This window comes from Lissotriton helveticus, chromosome 6, assembly GCF_964261635.1.
Source record: "Lissotriton helveticus chromosome 6, aLisHel1.1, whole genome shotgun sequence".
Classification (NCBI taxonomy): domain Eukaryota; kingdom Metazoa; phylum Chordata; class Amphibia; order Caudata; family Salamandridae; genus Lissotriton; species Lissotriton helveticus.
The window spans coordinates 17753418-17771767 of record NC_136067.1 but is presented as its reverse complement, the minus strand read 5'-3'; the positions used below and the strand labels follow the sequence as shown (position 1 = coordinate 17771767).

General features: G+C 46.3%; 1 protein-coding gene across 1 annotated transcript in view; it reads right to left on the bottom strand.

Annotated features, from left to right (window-relative positions):
- The window catches only part of LOC144761653 (cytochrome P450 4B1-like), a gene marked incomplete at its 5' end in the record, with an annotated part of 385112 nt that overhangs the window by 279316 nt on the left and 87446 nt on the right, over window positions 1-18350 (bottom strand). The window contains 2 exons of the mRNA XM_078646943.1: window positions 8340-8464; window positions 10413-10540. Coding sequence (XP_078503069.1) covers window positions 8340-8464; window positions 10413-10540 — 253 coding nt within the window. The remainder of the gene's footprint in view (window positions 1-8339; window positions 8465-10412; window positions 10541-18350) is intronic.

The following is an 18350-nucleotide window of genomic DNA, read 5'->3' as shown; positions in this document are numbered from 1 at the left end:
ATTGCGCACTTTTCAGCTTTGACTAATTTCAAATCATCTCAGACCACTTGAATATGTCTGGTTAGGAGTGACCTTTGTGTATTTGGAGGCTCTAAAATCAATAAACTCTCTGGATGTAAATTTGTGCTCTTTAAATATCACACTTGACCTAAATTGGCCCAGGCTACACTCATGTGGGCTAACGTAACCTAATTCTATGTTTTAGTACAGTACAGTGGATCCCATTTTTCAGAACAATGACGCCATTCCATTTAAATAAGTTTATAATACATTTCATAAACTTCCACATTCAGGATACGAAATAAAACTTTCAATGCTTCTTGTTGTTAAATGGAAATTGAGTATTATTTGTCTGCATAACTTAAGAGTGGCATTAAGTGGGGTGAATTATTTCTAACACAATCAAAAGCAACACACAATCATTGTTGTACTTCTGATGACCCCTGCTGGAAAGATCCAGTCCCCATAAGTGTAGTGGGATTAGGCTAATGTAGTGTCTGGTGACGGACTCAGTAAGCGACTACTGTGGCCCCTAGGGGACAAAGTAGTGTAATTAGTGGGAGTATGAAACCTTTGTATACAGGGGGCTACTTGCCAAGCAGGTGGAAATGCCGGAGCCAAAATCGCAACCCATGACCATAAGGGCTGAAACCAGCCATGAGGGTGGCGAGTAGTGGGGAAAATGCGGTATGAGATCAACCAGGTGGACCCTATTATATGAGACACAATGAAAAGCAACATTGCACATTATAGAGAATAAAAATAACACCTGTCCAGGAGGCCCCCTAACACCCAAACGTCAATCCACCTCCATGCCTCCCTCCATGGCGAAAAAATAAACTCCTGCATCCCCAAACTTGCAAAGTGCCTGTCACCCACCCTTAACAGCTCGGGGAACATGAAACAACCCCACTCCCTAGAGCAGCTGTAACTAAAAACTGTGAACTCCCTGGCCAACCAATGTGAGAAGTTGGCCTGGTATATCATGTCCACTAGTGATAGTGGGCACCTTGCACCAGTCCAAACAACGCCTTATTGATGATAGGTTACACAAGGTACATATATATATATATTATGTATTTATTCCAAAACACACCCTACTAGTCTCTTTATGAGGCTAGAGGTAAACGAACATATGTTACGCAGCAAAAAGCACAGTAAATCCGCACAATATATGAATGGCCCTAGGGGCGAACCAAACCATATATCAAAAAAGTGGTATAAGAACCATGACCTAACTAGACACCAGGCCTAGAGCCTGTAGAATCTCTGAGACACCAAGGAACCACCCAAGGCAGTGACACAGGGGACCCATGGGGGACGCGTGCAGTGTGAGAACACATCCGCGAGCACCCATTATCTTCTATGGGGAAAGTCACGGTTGGAATTTTAAGGTTTAAGGACACTTAGGAGTGGACGAGCAGCAAACCATTTTGGACTTAGATGGTTCTAGGGCCAACACTCATGGGAGCACCAGAGTACTCGTGTTACCTCACCCAGGGAAGCCGGGTGCATTGGTGTCAAATGGTGTTGGGTCGCATCATTGTTTTAAATGGCAGGAGACCTAAAAGTGCTGATGCCATGAAGAGGAAAAGTGTCCAAAGAGATCTAAGATGTGCAGAACCTAAAAGCAGAGGGGACAGAGTCTTGGTCACTAGCCAGTGACCAGGGGCACGATAGATGAATGCCAATGGATGTCGGGTGCTTCAGGTGCAAAGAGGGGAACCTTGACTCTTCAGCAACGGGGACCAGGATGTGTCGACGATGACTAGGAGCTGGATTTGACCTGGCCCATGAAGGATGTCGAGTGCTGCAGTATTGGTGCTTGGATTGGACACAACAAGGCTTGGCAACAGCAACCCAGGTAAGAAAAGTAAAAAGGCTTGAGATGTGGACCAGCAAGGTCTGAGGGACTCTCCCTGCAAGGAAGAGGAGGGCATATCTGGAGCAACCAGGGAAGCCCAAGGACAATCAGAGTCACCTTCTCAGGGACCCACCAGCCGACGGACCAGGGATCGCGAAGGCACCTCAAGCTAGAACACAAATGGCGTGCACGCGGGACACTCATGCAGTGTAGGCCCACATTCCTTTGTGTAGTTGAAGCTTGGGATCAGGGCTACAAGTATCCCAGCGCACAGCTTTGAGGGACATTGATAAGCCAATGCACTAGCAAATGTGCGCGGAGGCCAGGATTTCCGGTTCCACGTGACCCACGACAGCTACGGGTCTCAGCTTTGCTGGGGACCAGGGTCAGCCTCGGGGAAGTCTGGAAGTCCACCTCCTGGGATGCAATTTTTTCAGGGACCCGTGGGAGCTTCTGAGATGCACACCGGTCAGATGCTTCTTTTGTGCCTGCCAAGCAGGGGAGTAGCTTCTTTACTCCAAGGGAGATTCTTCAGTCATGTGGTGTTTAGCAGATTGTCGAAGGTCCAGGATTCAGTTGCAGCGTTTCGTCCAGGGACATCTAAAGTTCTGGTTACAGAGGTTCTTCCCACCCAGCTCCAATACACTAAGGCCTGTCTGGGAGGCGGTCACACCTCTCTGTGACAGGAAACTTATTGTCCAGGCCTCCCCTCCTGGAGTTTCGGTCAGCAGCAGGAGGCCAAACTTGTGACTGTGGCTGCAGCATCTATTTTGTGATGCCAAGGCTCCTTTAGGGTTTCTACCGGGCATACCGGTACTGTCATGTTCCTCCCTCTAGAAGCATGGGATCATACTCCCACATCAGTTAGGGTATGATTCCAAAGCTTTTGACACCAAACACGACATGTTTCTGTGCAACCATCCCAAAGTTAGCATTTACCATGAGGATATAATGCACTTAAAAGTATATGGTCAGGCTACAAAACAGACAACTTCAGAGAATAGATTCCAAAAGCTTCAGAGGAGCTCAGTTCATGCCTGGGCACTTCCTCGCATAAAACTCCAGAATCAAATTTGAAGTGTACCTATGGTACTAGGAATCCATTTACAGAGGAAGCAACTAGGCAGGGGTCTTGATTAGCAGGGCCCTAGCCAGACGAAAGTCAGAAAACAGTGAAGCACCAGCAAATAGTGGGAATAAACATAATAGGCAGATCCCAGTCTCCTACAACCAACATCATGGTGCATAACATAAACAATCACCCCGAATCTGTTACTGTAATCTGCCATCAAAATCATATCTCCCATGGCAAGCTAGCCATCTATATCAGGACTATGTGAGCATAAAACAACCAGACAAAGTGCAAAGCCATGTAAAACCATAATCGTCTAAGTGTAAGCCATAGGGAGGTCCTCCACCTCTAATGGTAGACTCTCATACTTGCAGTGTCCTACACATCAACCCTCAAGGCTCTGTGATGGTGTTGTGACAATGGTCGGTGATCCCTGACAATTCCCTCGTCCGCCAGGGCCTCCACCACTGCCTGACGACACCCAGGTTCTCTTGCTAAAAGTTCTCCAGGCCTCAAGCCAGTCCTAAGTGTCCTCGGGCCTAGTGAAGAACAATAGTTTGCCCTCAGATTCAATCCGTAACTTGGCTGGGAAGATCATAGCTCTCCATAAAGCTGAGCTCTGGGGAATTCACACAATTCCAAAGGGATTGGGCAGGAACATAAACATCATTATTAATTATTCTGAGACGTACAAATGCTCACCAGGAAAAAGAAAATGATGGCATTACCATTGTGTTGGGGTGTGTTTGCCCACAGAAGAAAGGTCATTCTGAGGATTACCAGGCTCCCCCATGGTGGGATGGGAAACAAGGACAGCCTCCTCCTCTTTGAGGCAAAAAGTTCCAAGCAACTCCCAGCCCGTCATATATGCATAATAGGCCATCTCACCCTCCCTGTGGTCTCCCTGCTTGTCTCACCAAAGCTGTTGTGAGTCACAGATCAGGGGGAGATATAATGAGTAGTTCTTCCAATACCCTATAAGACAAAAACAAAAATGTTGACTATCTACAGTGTGACTTATGCAAAAAAGTACTTAAAGCAGCGCAATGCACTGTTACCGTGATTCCAGGGTGAGCCTGATGAAAAATACTCCAGCAATGCTTGTGGCAAAGGCTGTCCAGGTAATAGATCAACTCAAATGGAGAATAGGAAAAGACAAATAATAAAGGAGCCTGTTGTCTTTTCGCAGTGGACCCCCTCCGAGGAAGCGCCTCAGCCTGCCGGAACACCTCCCCCCCGTGACCCGGCAGACCCGCAGGACAAAATCCAGCCGGTCTGCGGAGCCCTGAGACGAAGAATCCCACCAAACTGCAAACACCCACGGGGAGGAGTCCAACTACAAAAAGAATACACAGACAAGCGTGGCAGCGCTACCTAGGGAGGAGAGCGTAAAAGAACGGGGAGGCAAGGTGACGGGAAATCCACAAAAGGAAAAAAATGAAAGGAATCCGGGAAATCCAAACACAAGGTTTCAGAGGCTCGCGCTGGAACGCGAGAGGCAAAACGTCCATAGTCCGGAAATGGAGCAAACACAAGAACCCGAAGCCCCGATGTAATGGGAAGCCAGGCTTTTCAACCTGCCTGACTTCCTTTGCACCTGCGCGGTAGGGAACCGCCATCTTGGAGCAGATATTGACATCGGCAATCGTGACACTAAAAAGGTTTTTAGGTTTTGCCTGGCGAAAAGATGCGCTCTGCGCATCTTTTTCGCGCAGGCGAAATCCTGATGAGTTCTGTAGTGTGGCTTTGGGTCGGCCCTCGTCATTCATTGGCTGGCTCCATAAATGGAGCCTAGCCATTGGACGAGGGGCCTGTCCGTCAATGCCGGACCAGATTCGGGGGCGTTCCCGCGTTTCTTTGGCTTTTGCCGACGTCACGCGACGCCGGGAACGCCCCCGATTCTGTTCCGGCATTGCCGGCACCTCCCTTGCTCCCCCTCCCGCTTGTTTCCTGGTGCCCGCCTTCGTGCTCCGGCCGGCCGTCGTCAGCGTCTCTCCTTCCCCTTTCCCGCCCCCTCCCGCTTGTTTTGGTGCCCGTCTTCTGCTCCGGCCGGCCGTCGTCAGCTCTCTCCTCCCCCTTTCCCGCCCCCTCCCGCTTCTCTCTGATGCCCGCCTTCCGGTGAGACACTGTGATGAATGCCACTGAAAGCCCTGGATGGACTGGGCTGGGTCCGGGTCAGTCTGCTCGGTAGTGGGCTGACTAAAGCGTGAACGCTTGAAAACAGCTTGAAACATTGAAAGAACATATTTGAACCAGCCTTTGACAATAAATTATGACGTAATGCAGCTAACACAAATGTAACGTGTGAAACTGCAGACTGTTATGTTCAGCCAGAGTGGAGCTTCAGAGTGGAGCTTCAGAGTGCAGAGTGGAGCTTCAGAGTGGAGCTTCAGAGTGCAGAGTGGAGCTTCAGAGTGCAGAGTGGAGCTTCAGAGTGGAGCTTCAGAGTGGAGCTTCAGAGTGGAGCTTCAGAGTGGAGCTTCAGAGTGCAGAGTGGAGCTTCAGAGTGGAGCTTCAGAGTGCAGAGTGGAGCTTCAGAGTGGAGCTTCAGAGTGGAGCTTCAGAGTGCAGAGTGGAGCTTCAGAGTGCAGAGTGGAGCTTCAGAGTGCAGAGTGGAGCTTCAGAGTGCAGAGTGGAGCTTCAGAGTGGAGCTTCAGAGTGCAGAGTGGAGCTTCAGAGTAGAGCTTCAGAGTGCAGAGTGGAGCTTCAGAGTGGAGCTTCAGAGTGCAGAGTGGAGCTGCAGAGTGCAGAGTGGAGCTTCAGAGTGCAGAGTGGAGCTTCAGAGTGCAGAGTGGAGCTTCAGAGTGGAGCTTCAGAGTGCAGAGTGGAGCTTCAGAGTGGAGCTTCAGAGTGCAGAGTGGAGCTTCAGAGTGGAGCTTCAGAGTGCAGAGTGGAGCTTCAGAGTGCAGAGTGGAGCTTCAGAGTGGAGCTTCAGAGTGCAGAGTGGAGCTTCAGAGTGCAGAGTGGAGCTTCAGAGTGCAGAGTGGAGCTTCAGAGTGCAGAGTGGAGCTTCAGAGTGCAGAGTGGAGCTTCAGAGTGAAGCTTCAGAGTGGAGCTTCAGAGTGGAGCTTCAGAGTGGAGCTTCAGAGTGGAGCTTCAGAGTGGAGCTTCAGAGTGGAGCTTCAGAGTGCAGAGTGGAGCTGCAGATTCAGAGTGGAGCTGCAGATTCAGAGTGGAGCTGCAGATTCAGAGTGGAGCTGCAGATTCAGAGTGGAGCTGCAGAGTGGAGCTGCAGAGTGGAGCTTCAGAGTGGCGCTTCAGAGTGGCGCTTCAGAGTGGCGCTTCAGAGTGGAGCTTCAGAGTGGAGCTTCAGAGTGGAGCTTCAGAGTGGAGCTTCAGAGTGGAGCTTCAGAGTGGAGCTTCAGAGTGCAGAGTGGAGCTTCAGAGTGGAGCTTCAGAGTGCAGAGTGGAGCTTCAGAGTGGACCTTCAGAGTGCAGAGTGGAGCTTCAGAGTGGAGCTTCAGAGTGCAGAGTGGAGCTTCAGAGTGGAGCTTCAGAGTGCAGAGTGGAGCTTCAGAGTGGAGCTTCAGAGTGCAGAGTGGAGCTTCAGAGTGCAGAGTGGAGCTTCAGAGTGCAGAGTGGAGCTTCAGAGTGGAGCTTCAGAGTGGAGCTTCAGAGTGCAGAGTGGAGCTTCAGAGTGGAGCTTCAGAGTGCAGAGTGGAGCTTCAGAGTGGAGCTTCAGAGTGCAGAGTGGAGCTTCAGAGTGGAGCTTCAGAGTGCAGAGTGGAGCTTCAGAGTGCAGAGTGGAGCTTCAGAGTGCAGAGTGGAGCTTCAGAGTGGAGCTTCAGAGTGGAGCTTCAGAGTGGAGCTTCAGAGTGGAGCTTCAGAGTGGAGCTTCAGAGTGGAGCTTCAGAGTGCAGAGTGGAGCTGCAGATTCAGAGTGGAGCTGCAGATTCAGAGTGGAGCTGCAGAGTGGAGCTGCAGAGTGGAGCTGCAGAGTGGCGCTTCAGAGTGGCGCTTCAGAGTGGCGCTTCAGAGTGGAGCTTCAGAGTGGAGCTTCAGAGTGGAGCTTCAGAGTGCAGAGTGGAGCTTCAGAGTGGAGCTTCAGAGTGCAGAGTGGAGCTTCAGAGTGCAGAGTGGAGCTTCAGAGTGGAGCTTCAGAGTGCAGAGTGGAGCTTCAGAGTGGAGCTTCAGAGTGCAGAGTGGAGCTTCAGAGTGCAGAGTGGAGCTTCAGAGTGCAGAGTGGAGCTTCAGAGTGCAGAGTGGAGCTTCAGAGTGCAGAGTGGAGCTTCAGAGTGCAGAGTGGAGCTTCAGAGTGCAGCTTCAGAGTGCAGAGTGGAGCTTCAGAGTGGAGCTTCAGAGTGCAGAGTGGAGCTTCAGAGTGGAGCTTCAGAGTGCAGAGTGGAGCTTCAGAGTGGAGCTTCAGAGTGCAGAGTGGAGCTTCAGAGTGGAGCTTCAGAGTGCAGAGTGGAGCTTCAGAGTGGAGCTTCAGAGTGCAGAGTGGAGCTTCAGAGTGCAGAGTGGAGCTTCAGAGTGGAGCTTCAGAGTGGAGCTTCAGAGTGGAGCTTCAGAGTGGAGCTTCAGAGTGGAGCTTCAGAGTGGAGCTGCAGAGTGGCGCTGCAGAGTGGCGCTTCAGAGTGGCGCTTCAGAGTGGAGCTTCAGAGTGGAGCTTCAGAGTGGAGCTTCAGAGTGGAGCTTCAGAGTGGAGCTTCAGAGTGCAGAGTGGAGCTTCAGAGTGGAGCTTCAGAGTGCAGAGTGGAGCTTCAGAGTGCAGAGTGGAGCTTCAGAGTGGAGCTTCAGAGTGCAGAGTGGAGCTTCAGAGTGGAGCTTCAGAGTGCAGAGTGGAGCTTCAGAGTGGAGCTTCAGAGTGCAGAGTGGAGCTTCAGAGTGGAGCTTCAGAGTGCAGAGTGGAGCTTCAGAGTGGAGCTTCAGAGTGCAGAGTGGAGCTTCAGAGTGCAGAGTGGAGCTTCAGAGTGCAGAGTGGAGCTTCAGAGTGCAGAGTGGAGCTTCAGAGTGCAGAGTGGAGCTTCAGAGTGCAGAGTGGAGCTTCAGAGTGCAGATTCAGAGTGCAGAGTGGAGCTTCAGAGTGCAGAGTGGAGCTTCAGAGTGGAGCTTCAGAGTGGAGCTTCAGAGTGGAGCTTCAGAGTGGAGCTTCAGAGTGGAGCTTCAGAGTGGAGCTTCAGAGTGTCAAGAGCAATGCCAATAGCTCTAACTTTAACAAAGGCAAAACCATTGCATTGTAAATGCTTGTTGTTTAATGTCCCTTTGCTGGTGGTCAGGATCCCACCACCAGATTGGTGTTATTGCAGCCTCCACCGCCACCTCAGAATTTTAATTCTGGATGTTGATACAAGAACTTGCTGGAGAAACTCTATTATCTTCTATCATCACAGTCTTAAATATAGACCCCCCGATCACCTTAGAAACGTTAGCAACAAAAGTGAAAAAAGTCAAGAAACTTACCTGTCTGCTTGGCAGTTACTCTCATAGCTGAAGGTACATTTCATGATGCTGTCTAGGGTCATTAGGCTGACATGCTGGAACACTTCCACTGACTTGTTTTTATCAATGAGCTTTTCCCACTTATCCTAAAGTGAAATAAATATGAGATGTTTACACTAAGTGAATACAACTGAGGCAACGTATCTCTTTTAAGTGGAGGCTTTCAGATCATAAACACAAGGTACCTCCTTGTGGGGCTGTGAAACCAAAATGACTTGATGCAACACTTGCTCGAACTGTTTCGTTCCTATTATATTTTTAAGTGTAAAATATAGGCATAATATATAAAACAAATGAGGATTCTACACATGAATAACACATGGCAATGAATATCAACATGAACAAGTGAGAATTGAGAATAATGGTAGAAACTATGGGCCAGATGTATCAAGCCTTTCACCGGTCGCAAATGGGTCGATTCACAGAATTGGCAAGCTTGCAAATGGTAAAGTGTGTGATTTGCAAAATAGGGAATCACAATTTTTGCGATGACCTATTTTGTTAATGCATTTAGGGAAACACAATTTGCAATTCCCTAAATGCAATGCAGAAAGCATTGAAAAATTGCGAACTTGCTTTAAGGAATCGCAAACTACCTCATTTCTCCAAGTGCCATGTGGCGTTACACATGCCCTTAGGCCATGTGTATGCGCTACATGTGCACAAATGACTTTTTTGGGGGTGCATCATGGTGGCCTTTTGCACCCCTTTCACCATTGAATTGCATTTGTGACTTGCAATAACCAATTAGGTAATCGCAAATCGTGAATGCCTTCTCATTCATTCCTATGGGTCCAAAGGCTCATAGGAATGAATGAGAAGGAATTTCTTAATTGCGAATCGCAAACTGTGATTCGCTTTTAAGGAGTAAGTAGGAATCGCTATGTATTTTGCAAAACCTACATGCATTGCATTTTGTGAATCTATAATAGTGAATCAGAAAAGTTTGCTATTATAGAATCGCAAAATGCAAGGTTGATACATCTAGCCCTATATGTTTTAAGTGTTTTTAGACAATTGAGACATCAGGCAAAAGATGAGTATGAAAAGAGAATTTTAGTCTTGGATAGGTACAACAGTGTAGGATTTCCCACGCAAATGTAAATCCCATAGGATATAGTGCGATTTATATTTCAGTGGACTGGATATCCGTCACTGTTGTGACTAAGTAATACCATCCACCAAGACCTAAACCAGGTCCTTAGGCTTATGGGAGAAATTCCTCAGATTCAGGAAAACAGTTGATGAGCTATTATGTTGGTACTAACTTTAGTCAGATTAACGTATATTAGCTTACAAAAAACTAATTTCCTCCTTTAAGATGGTGGTGGAAATTTCTAGAAGGTGGGCATCTCTTCCCAATCCATGAATGCCACCTCACTACGCTAACAATGACAGACAATTTCTGGCTTCAGCCCACTGGCTGGTTCATCTCTTTGCACAGCAAAATGGGGGTTTTCAAAATAGCAGAATAGTTTTTTGAAAGAGCTCTAACACCATCCTTTCAGAAATCTGCACACAATTTGCCACATCCAACACAGGAATAAACAGTTAATAGCAAATTAAACCTTTTTAAGTCCCTGCCTTGATTGACCTGCAATTTAAAAATAACAATAGTAACCTACATATGTTAAGAGACTTCCAAATTACATGCACATTTGTGACTGGCATAAATAGTTACTTTGTAAAATGTGGCAGATGCATCCCAGAATGGATGATGCCCTGTCTGTCAAACTCATGGATCCTTTACTCTATTTAGAATGGGAATGCTATATTTAGTAATTTAGAACAAAGTTTATATCCCATGCAATTACCACACTATAAGTTAAGGAGAGACATCAACGCTTACTAGTAACAGACATCATTTACAATGCCTTCACACTGGAAAATATTTCTGTAAATACTCATAAAGATTGTTCCTATCCCACTGCAGGTATTTAACCATGGGTTTGTAGGCACAGTGCAGAAGTCCCCATTGAAATGGATGCGCAAACAAAAGGTAGGTGGGTATAATAAGCCACAAAACATCCATACAAGCATAATTTTGGTAGAGTCCGAGATCAATTTCACGTAAGGTTTTAAAACATTGTAGTGAAACCCAGGAGTCAACAGTCTTCGGTGATGAAACCACTTTGGCCCGGACAAAGTCAGCAATCCTCTTCCTATGAGACAAAGAAATCACCAGATGGGTACATTCAGCATAATATTCCGAAAGGTCAGAACATGTTAAAAGAAACATATTCATCCACACCACCACCAATACAAATCAATGTTTTTTCCATGCGTTAAAGTATTGTTGTGCCATACTCTCACACAGTGGCGAGTAAACTATGAAATAAAAATATAGTAGGGCGCTACATTGCCAAACTCATCGTACACTCCTCCCCTGTTTTACAGCCATGGGATTGCTTGCAGAGAAAATCTGTGATTACCCGGGCATCTAGGGCCTAAAGTTTGGAAGTGACGTCCACAAGATAAGCCTCAATGCAGATGATGTCATCCTGTCCCTTTCCCAGCCTCTTAACTCCCTTCCCACGCTGGTTGGAGAACTCAAGTCCTTTGGCCGGATCTCCGGCTTCAAGGCCAACATTGGCAAGTCCCAGGTCCTTAAACTGTCCTTACAACCAATACAGGTTGAGGCCCTCAAACAGTCTCTTCCCTTGCACTAGTCCAGTGACCCTGTGCCCTATTTGGGTATCCTTCTGACCCACTCTCTCCCAAGCATGCTGGAGCTGAACTAACCAGCTATGGTGGCGCAGGCACAGAAGGCACAGGATGGATGAGCCAAACACACGCTGTCATGGTTTGGGTGCATCGCCGCAGTCAAGATGATTATTCTGCCGTACATACTATATCTCTTCCAGATCCTCCTGTTAACTGCGCCACCTAAAGCCTTGCGAGCGTTACAGCTTGCTTTGAATAAAGTCATTTGGGGCAATAAGAAGGCACGCCTTTTGGTGGCACAATTGTTGCGTCCCAAGGATGATGGAGGGGTGAAGCTGCCACTAGTTCACAGATATTTACAGGCTGCACACCTTAGTTAAATGCTGGAATGGAATCGCCAACTTGGATCCCTGTTGGGTGAGCGAGAGGGGCTGGGACAGGACACGACGGGTTATTGCCATCACTATGCAGATTTTGACATCTTGGTACGAGTCCCCCTTTCTTTTTCCCTTCTCTTTTTGGGAGTGGATGGGAGGGTAGGGGTTGTTTTTCTATTTGTTGTTCCCCCTTTTGAGGGGCTCTCATTTCTGTACAGACATTGTCCTTTGAAAATGCATGCCGTACCTACTTGCTAGCTTTGATTATGTGCGTTGCCAGCCTCCGAGATGTCTGCATTAACAAGGTAAACCATGTACACACTCAATGCATTGTCTTTAGCTGCCGGCCCCTGTGGTTGAATCTGATTGGCTGTGTGCAAATGTTGAGTCACCTACAAAATAACTCAATAAACAGATTTGTTCCATAAAATGGTTTACCCATTGGCCCTGGGCTACATCATTTTGCAGCGGTAGTGGCTGTGAGGAAAATGAAATTTTGCCTGACCAAGATGCCCCCTACGTGTACCCTATGTTACATGTGTGTTACATGTATGTGCATGTCACCCATGCATATTTCTTCCAGTGGCCTGAATCACAAGGCCTCTGCAATCACGTCCTGCATTAGGATGCCTGTCATCAAGTTTCCCAAATGTTAAGCTAACATGAAGGCCCATGTATTTGCATTGTGCACTTTTAAATAAATCACGACAAACCCTTTTTGTGGTTCAGTCTGAGCCACTTTCTGAATTAAGCTGCAGTTACGTATCTCTGACCTCGCATACTTCTAGCTCAGCCGAAAGAAACCCAGCAAGGGTTGCCAAGATAGTATTATGAATAACAGTTATCTGCCTGCTGTACAGAGTCACATTCCTGCCCAGTGAGGAAGGTAAACAGAACCCGTCCACGGAAGATAGGGCCTAGCCTCTCTGTCTCCATTGAAGTAAATCACAGTGCTTGCATCCATAGAAAGCTCACAACCCCCACGCAATGTACGAAGAAATATATGCTTTTTCTGATTCCTAGTGACGAGCAACTTTTGCTTCAGATAATACATCCCCTGACTTAAGATATCATTAGTACCAGATGTGCTGGTCGCCTTGACACTAAAGATCTCTCTACTAGACTGAAAGTCAGCTCTCCTCCCAGTTACACGTCAATTGCACGTCATGCTCAAATTGCGTGCACAAGTAGGGCAAAGTTCCAGCCTGCCATGTAACTCCTCCTCTATGTAGCCACCCACCTATCACCCACCTGTGACTCATCAAGTGTACACCCTCATGCACGCCCACATGCTCTTATCTCTTTCTTTCATGCTCTGCCTGGAGCGCTCCTCCCTATGTACAAGGAAAAATTTATATATGTGTTGTTCTCAGTAAATAATGTTAGAAGACCCTTCCTGAACCTCAGTGGTGATGGAACAGATTCTCCCTTAACTCGAGTTATTGGAATAAAGCCCTTTAATTCGGACATCACGGACTCTGCCTCTCATTTAATGCATGATGCATGTTTATGCCTAGAAATTATGACAGGGTAATATTTTATTTACCACATTAATTTGGCGCCCGAACAGGTACTATCCCTTTCCCGACGCGCCGGCGACGTAGGTCCAGCCTTTGTCCCCTTCTACAGCCATGACGGACTCCGAAGTGCACGCAGCGGGATTTCCTGCTTACTCCCTCAGGCCCACGGAGGAGACGGACTGCGACCAGGCGTCCACACGAGGCGGTGAGGATCGCGGATCATCCCAACCAGAGCCCACCCCGTGAGAGAGCAAGGTCCGAGGTTCCGAAGGTCCACCTGTTCCAAGGCGCATGCGTAGAAGTAGAAGTATCCAGTATCAAGTTTCCGAGGCCTTCAAGTCCTGCTTCCCGGTGAGTACCACTATGGGGAATGCATAAAGTTTCATGACGGGTTCATTTTATATGAACACGGTCAAGACGGGTCCACAGTAAAACGTGGAAACGGTAAAGACGGGTTCACGTTATTCGTGAAAACGGTAAAGACGGGTTCGTTCACACGAGCACGGTCAAGACGTGTCTCATTTTTGAGACCGGTATGGTTGTACTGTATTCCAGTGCATATAGTTTTTCAAGTACATGTTTAGTTCTCTGTATTGGTTTAGATCATGTTTGTTTTAATGTTATGATGTTTTAGTGTGAATGATTGTTGATTGTTTCAGTGTATTTTTGTGTATTGTATTTCCATTGTGTTGGTTTCAACATGCCACTGTTTTCAAAACTGCGTCAGATAGGGACCAGAAAAGGTATACTAGAAGAGTCAGTTAACATCCCGCCTAGAGACACACCTGGTCATTATATGTATAATAAGCATGGGCTAGACGCCATCTTGTTTTTAGATTTATGGGTAGACTATACAAAGGACCTGGAGGAAAAGTATAGATGGTCTATCTCAGGAACATGGGATTCAGAATGCATTATGAGAGTAGAGGAAGCGCTATGGAAAAAGAAGTCAAGACCCTCTCAGAAAGATGCCATTGAATTGTGGCACAAAGAGTCACATAGGAGAATAGAGAAACAATTTAATAAAGCAGAGAGAACTAAACAAGCAGCGGAAAAAGCGAAAGAAAAAGAACTAGCTAGAGTGACCACCTCAGAAAGACCCAGTAGGTCGCGAACGCCACCACCTGTACCCTTTAGAGTATGTAGAAAGAAGCTGACAGCATCAGAGTTCCTTGTAAATAGCTCCTTGTAAATATGGTTTATGAAGAGCATGTCATTATTATAACTTGTTGAGTTTCTTGTGAATATGGCTTGTGAATAGCGCCATGTAGTTATGGTTTGTGCAGAGCATGTTATCATTACGTTAGGCAGGAGAGAGCTGGATCTCTTTCAAGTGCTTGGAGGAAACGTTTTGAAGATGTGTGTACGTGTTATGTGATAACGTGGAGAGATGAGTTCATGACTTTCCCATGTACTGCAGTCATTGGGGAAAGATTGTACTTCAGCTGCCAAAGAGTTAATATCTTGTATTGAGAAGGCAGTATTTGTTTTAACATGCTGTTTAACATGCATGGTTATGTGAGCTGACACTAAATGTCAGTGAGTGTTTTAGATGAATGATGGCTTGATTTAATTTTTCATTGGTTACTGGGTCTGCCTATGTGCTTTGTCAGTTTTGTCAGTTTGCTGACTGAATGGTAACATCTTGCATGGAGAGTAAAGAAGTGTTCATTTAACATTCTATTTCAAATGCGTACGTGTATTTGTGTAGGTTTGCCTTGGAACACTTGATTTAATGTGTTTTGACTCAGAGGTCGGTAAGCTGTAAATAAACCAGTCGGATTGAGATAAGGGTTTGCACAGAGGGTGCTTTAATGTTTTCACGGTTGAGAAGGAAATATAAAACAGACCCATCTTAGAATGTGCTTTTAATTAGTGTAATGCAACCGTGTGTTGTTTTTTTAAATTAAAATTTGTTCTACAAAATATACATTATTATTGTTCCCAATACAAGCTGCCCTTTAGAATAGCGTGTGACAGTTAATCCACTCAATTAGACAACATGGTTTTATTTAACCTCAATTAGAAAACATGGTTCTTTGAAAAATGATGAATCTGCCCCTTTTAATAGGTAGAATAGAAGAGCTTGCACACTTAATTATGAAAATCTTGGTTCTGCAATACAAAAGTGTGGAGTTTCACATGTTATTTTCAAAAAGTAAAATGTGATGTTTCCATGTCATGTTGTTCTGTTTCTTTTTTTCCTTTGCAGCTAGTAACAATATTTTATGATATAATTATTTCAAAATGCTAGCATGTGTCTAGGTTACGAAATAAAATATGTCCTTATTAATTACTGATTTTAGGATGCTTTTTATCACGTTTTAAATTTGCTTCAGTTAAGTTAGAGAATGTTGGTTAGCTCTCTGGCCTGGGTACAGATATGTTTTGAATTACAGAGAATGTGTTTTTCGACCTTGAAGTGGCCTGACTCCCGGGGAAAGATATTTTGTAAAGGGAGGGCTTTTCCCTCTTGGATCACCGAGCAGTGCCTGTCTTGCTATCATTGGCCATACGCCAATTCTTTTCCGCGGACATTTGTTGATATACACTGACAGCCCTGTGGGTGACATCACTATGAAGGGGGTCAAATGAAGGGGAAGGCAGTGTAGAGAAAAAAAAACTTGATGAGCCGCAGAGAAATGTTTATAAAAGGAGGGGGTCAAGTTGCTCTTCCTTACAGCCAGCACAGAAAGCTTCATTGACTTCAGATAAGAGCATTTTTGCAAATGAATAGTTTTTCCCTCGTAGAGTAAACAGAATAATTGGCAGGAGTTTCGCTCTTGCAATGAGCCCTAGTATTTACAGTCAGGCATTAAAAAGACAGCTGGGACCTGCCCCTTGGATGTACAGCTGGGAAGATGCACAGCCAGGGCCCTGCAGCCCAGTCTCACACACCCTTCAGCCCTGGAGCGCAGTCTCAGGCAGAGCCCTGTGTGAGGTGCATCAGTCTCGCCCCCCGCTCTGCAGCTCACTCAGTTAGAGCCGTGCGTCCTGTAGTGCGGTCTCACACACGCTCAGTCTCATTACGCAGACAGTATTTATATGCCTCCCAACACTGCCCTACTACAGTACGTAGATGACATCCTAATTACAGCACGTTCAGAACCAGAATGCACAAATGCATCACTGACAGTTTTACATTTTCTGGCTGACAAGGGGCACAAGGTGTCCCCTTCAAAGTTGCAATTCTGTGAAAAGCAAGTGGTGTACCTTGGACACTTACTTTCCAAGGAGGGTATACAGCTAACACAAACCTTTCATTCAGTTAATTTCTAACCTTTCACAGCCCAAGACACAGAAAGAAGTTCGTACATTTATTGGCCTCACTTCATACTGTAGGCAATGGATTCCCCAGTAAGCCTATCTAGCCAAACCACTCATACAATTGACAACACAGGAGGCAGCCACTTCGACTGTCCTCCCTTGGACACAAGAACATACCTTGGCATTTGAGGAATTAAAAAGAGCATTATGTCAAGCGCCAGTTTACAGTAAGCCTTTTATGCTTTTCGTAACTGAACGGGATGGAACAGCGTTATCTGTCCTCACACAAGATCAAGCAGGAAAACACAAGCCTTGCGCTTATTTTTCTAGTACCCTAGATCCAGTGGCCCAGGCTCTGCCTGCGTGCCTGAAATCAGTTGCAGCAACAGCCCTAGCCATAAGACAAAGTGACTCGAGAGTGTTGGGTCACCCTCTGACAGTACAGGTTCCACATGCAGTGGAGGTTCTCTTAAACAGGACACAGACACAACATTTGACTGTAGCAAGACTGACAGGATATGAACTGACATTATTTCAACCACACATAGAGATCAGACGTTGTAATATTCTGAATCCTGCAACACTTTTGCCCTCAAGTACAGTAAATGCACCGCCACACGACTGTGTGGAAGTAATGAATATAGTGACGAAACCAAGACAAGACCTGACGGATATTGCACTTCCAGACCCAGACTTAATGCTCTATGTAGATGGATCATGCATGAGAACAAGTGCAGGAGAGTTAGTAGCTGCATATGCTGTGACCACTGCTACTAAAGTCATAGAGACACAGAAAATAGACACACTGTCAGCACAAGCAGCAGAGCTCATCGCTCTGACACAAGCCTGCATAAGAGCTAAGCACTTGAAAGTAAACATTTATACTGACTCACAATATGCTTTTGGCGTTGTTCATGATTTCGGGGTACTTTGGAGGGAGAGAGGTTTCTTGACCTCCCATGGGACCAAGATCCAGCACGGCCAGCTCATTCAAGCCCTGTTGGAAGCAATACATTTACCTACAGCCATTTCTATCCTGAAGTGCAAAGCTCACACCAAAGTTACAGACGCCATTTCCCAGGGTAATGACCTGACAGACCGAACAGCTAAACTTACAGCCCAGACAGCCCAGACACCAACAGACACGACAAGGACAGAGGTACCATTACTGACAACATGTATGACAGTCAGGGATCCCACTCAAGATGTACTCGACATACAGACACATGCCACTGCAGATGAAATAAAGAAATGGACTTAACAAGGAGGGGTCCAGACTGACCAAGGTTGGATGACTAAGGGAAAAGGCACATGGTTTCTTCCAGATTCTATGGTACAAGTAATCATAAACACAGCACATAGTCCAGCACACTTGGGAGAAAAGGCAATGATAGACAGCTTACAGAATATCTGGTTTAACAAGCACATGCGTGCAGCAGCGAAACAGAAAGTACGAACATGTATGATCTGTTGCCAGTTCAATCCAGGTAAAGGCATTCCGGTGGAACAAGGCAGATTTCATCCTCCTGACCACCCTTTTGAGGTCCTCCAGATGGATTATATCCAAATGAACAGATGTAGAGGTTACAAGTATGTCCTGGTAGTTGTGTGTGCACTATCTAGATGGACAGAAGCATATCCAGTTCCAGATTATACTGCTGTGACAACAGCCAGGCAATTAGTGCGCGAGTACTTCCCCAGGTATGGATTACCTTGGGTCGTCTATTCTGATAACGGTCAGCCATTCTCCTCTGAATTAATGAAACAAGTGTCTCTTCTGTTAGGATATACTTGGAAATTCCATTGTGTAAGACACCCAGAAGCAGCAGGCCTTGTAGAAAGACATAATCAGACAATTAAGACAAAGCTTGCAAAGATATGTGCAGATAAAGGCGTGGATTGGATGGTGGCCATGCCGGTTGCCCTCTTTTACATGCGTATGGTAGCTCATTCCAGAACAGGCCTATCCCCGTATGAAGTAGTCTTCGGTAGACTGCCAAATATGTGGGGTACGCCTATGCCTAAAAGAATAACTGATGTTGACAGTAACATGCTGACAGATTACCTGGCTTCCTTGATGTCTGCACTACTCTCTTGTCGTTCACAGGTTGCCGCTGCCTTCCCTGACAACACCCAGGTCAAGG